Here is a 12,222-nt window from a genome sequence, read left to right as displayed (position 1 = left end):
TAAAAAGTATTGTAAAAAGAAAATAAGAGGAATGTTCCAAACATGAACAGGATGTGTGGACCTCAGAAATAGAAGCAAAGCAAAGCAAATATTTCACTTCATGATTAAAGCAAAGAAGATGAGTGTAGAGTGACTTAAGAAGGTAGAGAAAATCAGAACCAGCTGGAAAGGAAACCAAACTATAGGAAATAAAATTACCTGTCCACTCCATCCCAGCGATACCCAGGCCAGATATTGAATCTGTTGGGAGGAGGTGCTGGGCCATTGTAGCGAGGCCTTTCTAAGGAAAGAATGAGAAAAAAAGTTAGCTATCTGTGAAAAATACAGTTAGGTAACAATGGAGAAAAAAAAAAAGTCTATGTAGAAATTCCTATTGAAAACTCCCTAAAACAAAGTTACAACCAGTTCATTCCCATAATCTAGCTATTGTGATCTGAGATCACAGTTCAAAGCCAAGCTCTGCAGGGGAGTCTGTGAGACTCTTTGATTAACCACCATAATGCAGGAAGTAAAGCTGTAACTCAAGTGGTAGAGTATCTATATTGAGAAAAAGCTAAGGGACAGCACTCAGACACAGAGTTCAAAAACCAGTACCAGCACCAGACAGACAGACAGACAGACAGATACATGTTACAACTGTGTGAGGTAGTTTGTTCTACATAAAAATGTATACAGGCATCCTAACTCTCTCCACTAATAGGTCACCTCTAGCTCTAACAATTTCCAGATCACTTACCTTTTTTATTCTTACTCTCCTTGGCTTTTTTCTTCTTGATGAAGTTGGCCATGGGGTCACCCTCTCTTTCTTGTTCTCGTAGCATCCGATCCAAATCTTCATCATCAATATAGCGGGCCAGAGGTTTTTGCATCTCCTTTATTGCATCCTCCACATTTTGTTGCTGTTGGCGACTCTGGGCAAGTCTGCACAAAAGACAAGCGTGTTTGACATTTCCATTGCTACACTAACGTGCCACACTATTCCACGGGCAGAACTTCCTCTTCGTGGGCAGGAGTGTGGCCTAGTGGTAGAGTGCTTGCCTAGCATGCACGCAGCCCCGGGTTTGATACACAGAAAAAGCCAGAAGTGGTGCTGTGGCTCAAGTGGTAGAATGCTAGCTATGAGAATGCTCAAGAACGGTGCCCAGGCCCTGAGTTCAAGCCCCAGGACTGGCAAAAAAAAAACTCTTCCTCTTCATAATAGCCTAAGCCAAATGGGTAAATTCCCACAATATAAAGTTCATGCCCCATAACAGCACCAAAGAAGAGCAGAGAAAGAACATGCTTGAGTCCCTGCAGACATGGTTTCTCTTTCCATGGCGCCCTTACCCTTTTCCCCACTGGGCATATAGTTCATCTCTTTCTGAGTCTTTTTCTGCTTTCCTCCTTTGCTCCAAACGCTCCAGTTTCAAGTTAGTCTTACGACCAAACTTGCCTCGAAAAACAGGTTCAGCAAACTGAAATTCAGCTGAAAAAAATAAAAATATTATTTTTTAAATACAGGTGTCAAAATCAGAAATAATATTCTAGTGGATGAAATGACTGCTGGGGATTTTGATATGTAAGAATTTTTGTAGCCAGAGACCAAGTAGCTCCTATCAACATCTGACATAACTCCTATCAACTATGCCATATACACTGAGAAAGGGAGTGAGAACTGACACTATTCAAGAAACAGAGAACCACTTTATCCATTAAAATTAGAGCTAACTGGGTACCACTGGCTCATGTCCATAATCCTAGTTATTCAGGAGGCTGAGATCTAAGGATTGCAATTTGGAGCCAGCAGGGCAGATAACTCCAAGAGACTTGGATCTCCAATTACCCAGTAAGAAGTCAGTAGTGAAAATGTTCCTCAAGTGGTAGAATACCAGTCATAAGCTAAAACTGGAGCTCGAGGCCATGAATTCAAGTCTGAATACCAGCATACACACACACACATACACACACACACACACACAGAACTAAAGCTAGGTGAGGTATCTCACTGCTACATGGGAGGCATAAACAAAAAATTCTATCTGAAAATAACTAAAGTAAAAAGACCAGGAGACATGGCTCAAGTGGTAGAGGGCCTACCTAGCAAGGGAAAAGCCCTGAGGTCAAAAAACTTTCTGTACTGCCAAAAAAACTTTCAAAATAAAAACAGTAAATAAAAGTCAGGTATGGTAGGCTACATTAAAAGATGAAAAAGGAAAAGGAGGAGAAGGAAGTAGTGGTGGTGTTGATAGAGAGGAAAAGGAAATATATAAGCCTAAATTGCCTCTTTCACATTTTTACCTTCAAATGCCATGGTTCTCTCATCCCGTCTCTGGAGTTCTTGCTGCTCTTGCTGAATGCCAGTTAACACCAACCCTGTTTTAGCCCCAGAATACATGTGTGTAGCCTGTTGCAATGGAAAACAGCATCCACCGTCAATTAGTGATTTAGAGGTTCAAGAGTCTACATAGTTAGGTACATGTTTAGAAAGTAGCAATAACCCAAACCACTAGCTTTATAACTCAATTATTGACCACATGACTCACAACATAGAAACGAAGGAATTTCAAGGAAAATTTAATAGTACCATCAAACCATTAATACATCAAAGAAAAGGTAAGAATCTAGATGCCCCACTTCTCGGTATACAAGCTACACTCATGGTGACTCTCAAATTTCAGATATAATTACAGAAAATAAGAAAACTTGTTAGTGTCACTTCTGCCTTCAGAGAGTTTCAGAAGACCTTTATATTCATATTTACTTCAGCTTGAGTCTCTAGGACTTATATAATGCTAACAAAAGGAAAGAATCATGCAAAGAAAGATAATAACCTAACATATATGAGATCCTAGTTCAAGCCCAACAAGAGGGAAAAGAAGAGGAGAGAGGAAGAGGGAGAAAATTAATAAATATGGCCCTGCCCATAAAGTAGGACACTGTACCTTCTTTCCAGTAGAATGACTCCTTCGAGGTGGAGACAGATCAGAATCAGAAGATTTGGTATTTTGTTTCCTCCGTGGTGGAGAAAGGTCAGAATCAGAGTTTTGGTGCCGTGGTCTGTTCCGTGGAGGTGACAGATCTGAATCAGAATCCTGATGAGCTGGCTTTTGTTTGTGCCGTGGAGGAGAAAGATCTGAATCATAGGCTTTTTGGAAGTCACCTAGGTAGGAAGAAGAATCTAAAGTCTGACTCTAGGTGAGGACTCATATGAAATATCCTATGGCTAGGAGATGAGTCCAGAAATTAAACAATAAACATTAGGATTGGGAATGTAGCTAAGTGGCAGAGTGCTTTGTCTAGCATGTGCAAGATTCAAGCTCTAGTTTCCAACACCATCAAAAATGAAAAACAATAAAATTAAAAAAAAAAAAAAAGAAAGAAAGAAAAGGGAAAAAATTCTCCTTAAAGCATCTTTTAAAAAAACTTATCACACTAGGGTACAATATTTATTTACTGAACAAAAACACAGATGACAATAAAACAGAATCAGAGACAACTTTTAAAAACCAGGGCCAGGATTGTAGTCTAGTGGCAGAGTACTTGCTTAGCATGCGTGCAGCTCTGGGTTCAATTCCTCGGTAACCCATACAGAGACAAAAGCTGGAGGTGGTGCTGTGGGTCAAGTGGTAGAGCACTAGCCTTCAGAAAGCCCAAGGACAGTGCTCAGTCCCTGAGTTCAAGTCCCAGGACTGGCAAAAAAAAAAAAAAAACAGTAAGCAGAATATGGGTTTCTATTCCCAAGGGACTAGTTTAGTTAGATTAATGTTGAGATATCAATACACTCATCTATACTACAGCTAAAATCCCACAATCTCAAAAGACAGAAACATATTCCAGATATTTCATTCACAGACTACAAAGCCCCAGGACTAGCACAAAAAAAATAATGAATAAATAAAATTATTTAAAGATAAATAAAAACCCTATTAACAAGAGTTTCAAAAAAAAAATCACTAAGTAGGCCTAAGTTCCAGATACAAATATCACAATTCACCTTCCAAAATGCAATCTTAAATGATTATGAACAGTTTCAGATACATCTGTACTTTTGATCTAATCAATGTCTTAGCTTTCTAGGAAACCTATCTAAAAATAATTGAACCTCCAGATCTACACAGATATAGATGAAAAAAAAAAAATCCAAAACAGGCCAACAGTTTCCATTCGATCTTTGCTAAAGAATTATAAAAACAGGGCCAAGAGTTTGGCCTAGTGGTAGAATGCTTGCCTAACATGCACAAAAACCTGGGTTCAATTCCTTGGTACCACATACGTAGAAAAAAAAAAAAAAAAGCCTTGAGTTCAAGACCCAGAATGGGCCAAAATTAAAAAAGAATTATAAAAACATAAATTTCTATCAAAAGCAAATAATACTGGCGTATAATTAATTTAATTCATGGGCTGTAATACCATCTGTAGTAATAATTGTATTGAGATATAACTTTCTGCAGACCTAAGGAAACGTTAAGATAGCAGGCAATATTACTTGCAAAACTTGTATGTTTCTGCCTAAGTAGGCTTAAACACACCAAAAATATGAAGCTAGAGTGATCTGAAACATACTACCAACAATGTCTTCTGAACGAAAGAACTTTGTGCCCCATTGTTTTGTTTCTCTACACATTTCTATATATGTTAATGTTTCTACAACAAATATGTAGTACTTTCATGTGAGGCAGAAAGAATAAATGGAAGACCATATAAAATATTTTTGCCTACTAACTACTGGCTAAGAATGAGAGGATCACAGTTCAAGGCTATCCCAAGAAGCAGTTTGCTGGACCTTTTCTCAACCCACAGCTGGGGGAAGTGGCACATACCTGTCATTCCAAGCAGAGATTAGGAGGATTGTAGTTCCATGAAGAAAAGTCTCATAAGACTCTATCTCAAAAGAACGAAGCTAGACAAGATGGCCAAGTTCCTGTCATCCCAAAACTACAGGAAGAGCACCAGACAGGAAGCAAGATCCCATCTTAAAAACCACCAGTGAAGGGCCAGGAGTGTGGCCTAGTGGTAGAGTGCTTGCCTGGCATGCACGAAGACCTGGGTTTGATTTCTTGGTACCACATATAGATAAAAGCCAGAAGTGGTGCTGTGGCTCAAGTGGTAGAGCTCTAACCTTGAGAAAGTCCAAGGACAGTGCCCAGGCCCTGAGCTCAAACCCAGGACTGGCAAAAAAAAAAAAAGAAAGAAAGAAAGAAAGAAAGAAAGAAAGAAAGAAAGAAAGAAAGAAAGAAAGAAAGAAAAAAAGAAAGAAAGAAAGAAAGAGAAAGAAAGAAAGAGAAAGAAAGAAAGAAAGAAACCACCAGTGAAAAGCAGAACTGGAAGTGTGGCTCAAAAGTAAAGTACCTGCCTAGCAAGTATGAGGTTGATTTCAAACCTCTGTAGAGCCAAAATAAACACTTTTGCTCTCTACCCCTGTAACTTCTTAAGTCTTGTAAGCTGAGCCTCATATTTTTTAAAACCTTTCCAAAGAAAATCATATCTAAGATTCACAAGCAAGGTCTCAGGGGTTAAATCTCTCCAAGAACAGCCATGCACTTACTTACCTTTAGAATCAATCTGCTTCTTATCTCCAAAATGGGATTTTGCTTGCTTTTTTCGAGGAGGAGAAAGGTCCTGGTCATACTCATATTTTCTGTTCCTGGAGTGTGAGGAATCAGAGGGTCCTGGCTCCTTCTGGCGTGGAGAAGTCCTGCTAGAGGTGCTTTTCGGAGCCTTACTACTTTGGGTTCTGGGCAGTGAATGAGTGACTTTAGATGCTAAATCAGGAGAATCATGACGGGTCTTCCTGAGATGCTGCGTATCTGAAGAGTCCAGAGTCCTCCTAGATTGAGATGCATCATGGGAATTGTGGGCCCTTCTGGGGGAAGGGATACCTGAGGAACCATGATGGCTTCTCCTAGGAGATACACCTGAAGAATTGCGATGAGGCTTCCTGGGGAGCAAAGCATCTGAGTCTTGGCGGACCCTCCTCGGAGGAGACGGATCCGGGGTGTCATGACAAATCCTTCTTGGAGGAGACAGATCTGGAGTGTCATGACGGACCCTCCTTGGAGGAGACGGATCCGGGGTGTCGTGACGGATCCTCCTTGGAGGAGATGGACTCGGGGTGTCATGACGGGCCCTCCTTGGAGGAGACGGACTTGGGGTGTCGTGACGGGCCCTCCTCGGAGGAGACGGACTCGGGGTGTCGTGACGGGCCCTCCTCGGAGGAGACGGACTCGGGGTGTCGTGACGGGCGCTCCTAGGAGGAGATGGACTTGGGGTGTCGTGACGGGCCCTCCTAGGAGATGGATCTGGGGTGTCATGACGGAAATGCCCATGTGACAGTAGGTCTTCACTGTGGCCTAAACACAAAAGCAAATTATCAGATTCCAAGAAATGTCCTATACACTATCCCCCAGTTCAAAAGAGAGCCCAGCAACAAAACTCTCAAAGATACTCAAGAAGTGCAAATGGTCTACATGGCTCTTGCTTAGCTGCAGCAAGCTAGCCCTCTGGATATCTGAGAGCAAGTCCTCTTATTTGTCATCAATCTGCAAAACATTTTAACTGAATTTCTGATACCTTATCCTGTAAGGAAAACATAACAGCCATCCTCAACTTAGAAACATAAAGAGAAAGGCACAGGCACTAAGGAACTAAAGTGATTACAGCTACAAAGATGAAGTGACAGCCAAGAGCCTGTCTTCTAGCCTCCAATCTATGTTCCTTCTAAAACCTAGTTTGTAAAGGGCCCCTAGTAAGTGGCTCCTGAAGATATTTCTCCTACATAATACAGTATGTACTCAGTCTTTCACGAGACAAGTTGAGTAAACCCCAAAATGAACACTGTTGAACATTTAGTCCATGTCTTTATACCTCTTGTGTGGGGGGCCTGAAGGAATCACCAGAAAAAAACTGATCACTTACCAATGTATTATACAGATTACTTAATTCTCATGACAAGCCTAGGACATAATGTTATCAACACTTTATATGCTCAGAAAGATTAATCTGTAGTCATGTTGCTAATATGTGATACAAAAGTAAACAGTTATTTCCAGGCTTGAATCCAGCATCCATGTGCAATCTTTAAAAATATATAGCTGAGAAAACAATACATAGTTTAAAACCTAATAGAATAAAAATGTTTTTAGCAATCAGTACTGATCTAAATTCTAGCTCCTCCTCTCTCTCAAGTTCTTGCTATTGAGTTCCTGGGGAGCTCAAACACAAATAAAAGCTAAATGGGTGGTGGCTCTCACCTGTAATTCTACCTACACAGGACTCTGAGATCTGAGGGTCAAGATTTGAAGCCAGCCAGAGCAGGAAAGTCCAAAAGACTCTTAGCTCCAATTAACCACCAAAAAAACAGAAGTGGAGCTATGGAGCTATGGCTCAAGTGATAGAATGCTAGCCTTGAGCAAAAAAAAATTTTAAAAAAGGAGCTCAGAGATGGCACCCAGGATCTGAGTTCAAGCACCAGGACTGGCGGCAGGGGGGTGGGGAGGAAGGGGGAGAAAGAGGGGGAGGAGAGATATTTAACTTACTAGTTTAGAGCTAGGGTCTAGAGTAGACAAGCAGAATATAACAGAAAAATGTCAACACTTAAAAGAAAACAGAGAAATTCACTCACAAATTAAAAAGGACAAAAACCTTGGTCTTTGAAAAGGTAGGAAACAGCCAAGGCATCCAAACTGTTCCTTGTAGACTCCCCCAAAGGTCCTAATGCTCTATCAAGTGCTCTCCTAACCTAGACCAGAGAAGCGGGGGCTAAAAGGTGCTGAATGAGTCACATTCTGTCCTCATAGCCCTAACACCAAAACATGTCTTAGTACTTCCAAAAAAATTCCTGAGTTCTTTTCCCACTCTTATCTTTCAGGATTCATGACAGACATCATTCATCATATAACCTGTGCATTCCTCAAGAAGAAAAGTGTACAAAGAAAAACAGACCCATCTTATAAGTGGGAAATTTAGATTTCTCTATTTCTGGAACTCACCTCCCAGAAGCTTCCATTTAGCACTGGAACGAAAGGCTTCCATCTGTTTTACCTCCTCTGGACGCTCATCCACAAACTCAGCCACCTGCGGGAGTAAGGATGCTACGCTGAGGGCAACACGAAATCCAGCTAAGAAAGCCAGCTGTGTCCAGAGCCTGAAGGCATGGCCACGCCCATTTCTAACACTAACAGTGCACAGACAGCCACACAGAAGTGGTCAGAGAAGTAGGCGGTTTTCTCAGTTAAGTCTGCTCCATAAATATCTGACTATCACATTTCTGGCTTCATTGCAGACTTTTTTGCTGGCTACTCAATTTCCCTCCAAAGGTTAATTTCTTTTGTCACAAACTTTGTATTAACTTCCTAGGTATACAACTGACACTTGTGAGCCAAAATCACAGAGCCAAAATACTCAACAGGCTGCTTCTCTATCTTTCCTAGAACTGAAGGACTTTAGGTCCTACAAACCCTTCTTATTGTGTGGGAAGTCACAATGATAGAGGGGTTTTGATGGTAGGGATTTTTTAACTAAGGACCTCATACTTACTAGAAAAGGCACTCTACCACCTGAGCCATGTCTCCAATTTGTTTATGCTTTATTTTCAATTAGGATCTCACGGTTTTTCCCAGGGCCAGCCTTGACTGTAATCCTCTTGCTTATGCCTCTCAGATAACAGATCACAGGTATAAAAACCATGCCCAGTTCATTTGATGCAGTCTCACTCTTTTTCCCAGAACCTCAGTCTCCCAAACTTCCTGAGTAGCATCGATTGTAAGAATAAGCCAACAGGCCCAGTCTGACAGGTCTTCTTGAATCCAAACCAAAGGAAGTCATTCAGGCATACACAGAATCCAAGATAAGACCTTATTTTGCATCCTCCAAACTCCAAAATAACTTAGAATCTTTTCTGTATTATCCCTAACAACTAAAAACCTCTGCCAGGGAGTTCGCTGACAAAGAGCTCATTATCTTATAAGAATCGACTGTATTTGGGGCTGGGAGTTTGGCCTAGTGGTAGAGTGCTTGACTAGCATACACGAAGACCCGGGTTCGATTCCTCAGTACCACATACATAAGAAAGCCAGAAGTGGTGCTGTGGCTCAAGTGGTAGAGCTCTAGCTTTGAGAAAACACAAGGACAAAATAATAAAATAATCCTGCAGAGGGCTGTGAGTTTGGCCTAGTGGTAGAGTGCTTGCCTAGCATGCACGAAGACCCGGGTTCGATTCCTTGGTACCACATACTTAGAAAAAGCCAGAAGTGGTGCTGAGGCTCAAGTGGTAGAGTTCTAGCCTTGAGAAAAATCCAAGGACAGTCCTCAGGCCCTGAGCTTAAGCCCAGGACTGGCAAAAAACAAAAACAAAAATAATCCTGCAGAATAATCTAGAGTACTGACTAAGCTAGCAAGTTCTAGTGCTCCCCTGTGCTCAGCTTTTTCCCCAGAAGGCTAAGAAGCTTACATCATGTCAAAGTCCAAACAAAAAGATTTCCCAAAAGATATGTACCACAGGCAAATCTCCATCATCATCTTCATCATCCTTCTCTGGCTTAGTGGTAGAAATTGCCGTCCAGCTCACATCATCGTCAACAATTCGCATTCTAAATGGGAAGAATACAAACATCAAAAAGATCTGAGAGAGAATCTAAGAATTTATTTACTGTTTTAACATAAGATCAAAATCCTCCAGAGTTCAGATTCTGTCTATATGAACACTAATCCCATGCCACTGCCGGCCTATTCATCTTATTACTGGTCATCTTTTGATGCCTAGGATGAGAATTCCCCTGGTCCTAGCATAATTATAACTTCCTTGGGACTAAAAATCTCTACTATATATTGCTGGAATATATTCACTGTATTTTTATGAAAGAATTAAATCATTAACTTGTATAATTACCTATATAAAGCCTCTATTTCTAATGGATTGGGACTAGTGTTGGCTGGTTAGTTGGTTATTGGTTTTGAGACAGGGACTCACTATATATAGCCCAGGCCTTGAACTTGAAATCTCTTTGCTTCGCAAGTGCTGGGCTCACTGGAGTACACCATCACACCTGGACATTTTTTTGGCCTTATTCGGCCTCAACTTCCCAAGTGTTGGAATAACAGGTGAGCATTACTACATTACACTGATTAAAGTATTCTTATTCTGGGCTGGGAACGTGACCTAGTGGTAGAGTGTTTGCTAGACCTGGGTTCAATTCCTCGGTAACACATACACAGAAAAAAGTGGTAGAGCTCTAGCCTTGAAAAAGCCCATGGACAGTGTTCAGGTCCTGAGCGGAAGCCCCAGGACTAGGAGAGAAAAAGTATTCTTACTCAGAGGTCTCTTCAACACTGTTCAGTAACTGGCATAAAAAATAGGTATTTACTCCATTTCCATGTGTTTTTGCATCTGAAAACTCAATTTACCACAGATTTAAAATATTCAGGAAAAAAAAAAACTGCACATGTACTAAACAGATACAGATTTTTCTTTTGCTCACAAGTCCCTAATAATACAGTAAAACCCACCATGACACTAACACACTGAGTTAGGTGTCATAAGTTATCTAGAGATAATGAAGTTTTTAAGATACTTCATCTGTGGATAATTTAATATTTATAGGAATACCATGTCATTTAGTATAATGAGAGTATCTGTGGATTTGGGGGACCAGTTCCTCCCAGCCAAAGGTAGTGAAGGACAACTGTATTCAATAAATGTTACACAGATGAGCTGTAACATGAAGTCATCTAAAAAACTACTATAAAACATCTCCATTCCATCATTTGATACAAGTATGCTTTGGAGATTGAGAAACAGACTCAGATTAAAAAAAAAAAAAATCCTATCCAAGGCCACACATCCTATAAAGTGGGAAGATTAGAATTCACATTCTGATCAGTGTTGTTCCAAAGCTTAACCTGTTTTCAATACATGGCACTGCAGACAGGGAATCCACTCAAGAAGGAGGCAAGGGCAAGAATAAGTCAAGAAATCAAGTCGGCGGTGGAAAAAAGTGGACCCATTCTTTGGAGCTAATTGACTTCATGGGGTGTTGTTTCCAGAGGTTGCCCAGGAACAAGCTCAAGAGTCAGAAATGTATTTTCATCAGGTGTTGGGAGCCGAGTGCAGGGTCAGGCTGACCCATGAATCTGCATCAGAGTGAGATAACCACACAAAGAAATGAGCCGTCATGTGTGAACGCCATGCCTGAGTTTGAGCTGTATGGTCGGTATTGTGAATCTCTTTCTGCTGAGACTTGATTACCAGTGGGTACGAATGTGTTCTTGCTTTATCCCTCTCTGCTGAGGTCTACAGTGAGAGTAAAGACGCGGACCTCCCCGCCCTGCCCACCTCTGTGCTGAGAGGCTCCTGCACTCTGTATTAGCTGAGTGGACTTCCTCAATAAACGAGCTCCTGCCTTGACGGGCCTCCCCGACCCATCTGACCGGTGAGGGCGGGCTGGGTGCCGGCAGTCGGCCGGCCCTCTCCTTTCCCGGCTTGTCCTGGTCCTGTTCTCTCTATCCCTTGTGTGGGTCGGGAGGGACCGAGGGCTAACAAACCCCCGACAGTCGTGGTTCTGGACGCTAGAAGCTGAAACCAAGCCCCAAATTACGCTGTCTGTCGCAGGCCATGTCCCCTAAGAAGCCTTCTGGGTGAGAGAGAGCTTGGGCCTGGCCCGGGCAGGTCCCAATCTCAGCCTTCACCTCCTCCGCAAGGCCACCGTCGTCCTGTGCGGACACCAGGCACCCAACTCCGGGCGGAGGAGTGCGGAGCGGAGGGGGCCGTTATCTCCTCGGCGCTCCGAGGACAGGCACGCACGGGGCTGGGGCAGGGGCGGCCGGGGGCTTGGGGGCTCTCGGGCCGACTCGGGCGTCTGAAGTAGTCCCGGGGGAGGGCGGGGCGGGGCGGGAGGCGGCGCCCCGGCGGGAGCAGCGGCCCCGGGGGCACGCCGACTCGGGAAACGGCTCGAGGGGCGGCGCCAGGCCCGGGCCCGCCGAGTCCCGAGCGGGGCTGGGGCCCGGGCCCGGCCGGCGGTTGGCGGCCCTGGGCCGCGCAGCCCCGGGTGGCCGGCGCCGGAGCCCACTCACCCCTTGCTGCCGGACCCGCCAGGTTTCGGACGCTTTTTTCGCCGTTTGCGACCGGACTCGGAGGCTCCGTCGACGCCAGCATCTGCCCCGGACAGGTAACGCTTCAGATACTCAGCCTTGGAGAGCAGCGGAGCTGCCGCCATGGCAGCGGCGAAAGCGCGGAGACGGAGCCGCGCA

General features: G+C 43.2%; 2 protein-coding genes across 3 annotated transcripts in view; one reads left to right on the top strand and one right to left on the bottom strand.

Moving 5' to 3' along the window:
* The window catches only part of LOC150045538 (uncharacterized), a 24,305-nt gene extending 16,329 nt beyond the window's left edge, over window positions 1–7,976 (top strand). The window contains exon 11 of one of the 2 annotated variants that reach the window (XM_090319459.1): window positions 7,847–7,976. In XM_090319459.1, coding sequence (XP_090175585.1) covers window positions 7,847–7,931 — 85 coding nt within the window. In that variant the 3' untranslated portion in view covers window positions 7,932–7,976. The remainder of the gene's footprint in view (window positions 1–7,846) is intronic. The other variant, XM_090319461.1, reaches the window with a different exon arrangement.
* The window catches only part of Bud13 (BUD13 spliceosome associated protein), a 13,790-nt gene extending 1,568 nt beyond the window's left edge, over window positions 1–12,222 (bottom strand). Inside the window, exons 1-9 of the mRNA XM_090319458.1 lie at window positions 12,046–12,222; window positions 9,473–9,566; window positions 7,968–8,052; window positions 5,529–6,329; window positions 2,922–3,139; window positions 2,278–2,383; window positions 1,327–1,465; window positions 737–921; window positions 199–280 (exon numbers count right to left, since the gene is read on the bottom strand). Of these exons, the coding sequence (XP_090175584.1) occupies window positions 199–280; window positions 737–921; window positions 1,327–1,465; window positions 2,278–2,383; window positions 2,922–3,139; window positions 5,529–6,329; window positions 7,968–8,052; window positions 9,473–9,566; window positions 12,046–12,188 (1,853 nt within the window). The 5' untranslated portion in view covers window positions 12,189–12,222. The remainder of the gene's footprint in view (window positions 1–198; window positions 281–736; window positions 922–1,326; window positions 1,466–2,277; window positions 2,384–2,921; window positions 3,140–5,528; window positions 6,330–7,967; window positions 8,053–9,472; window positions 9,567–12,045) is intronic.

This window comes from Megascapheus bottae, chromosome 27 (assembly GCF_031878675.1).
Source record: "Megascapheus bottae isolate mThoBot1 chromosome 27, mThoBot2.hap1, whole genome shotgun sequence".
Lineage (NCBI taxonomy): Eukaryota > Metazoa > Chordata > Mammalia > Rodentia > Geomyidae > Megascapheus > Megascapheus bottae.
The sequence above is the reverse complement of the archived record's forward strand: the minus strand, read 5'-3'. Positions and strand labels throughout refer to the sequence as shown.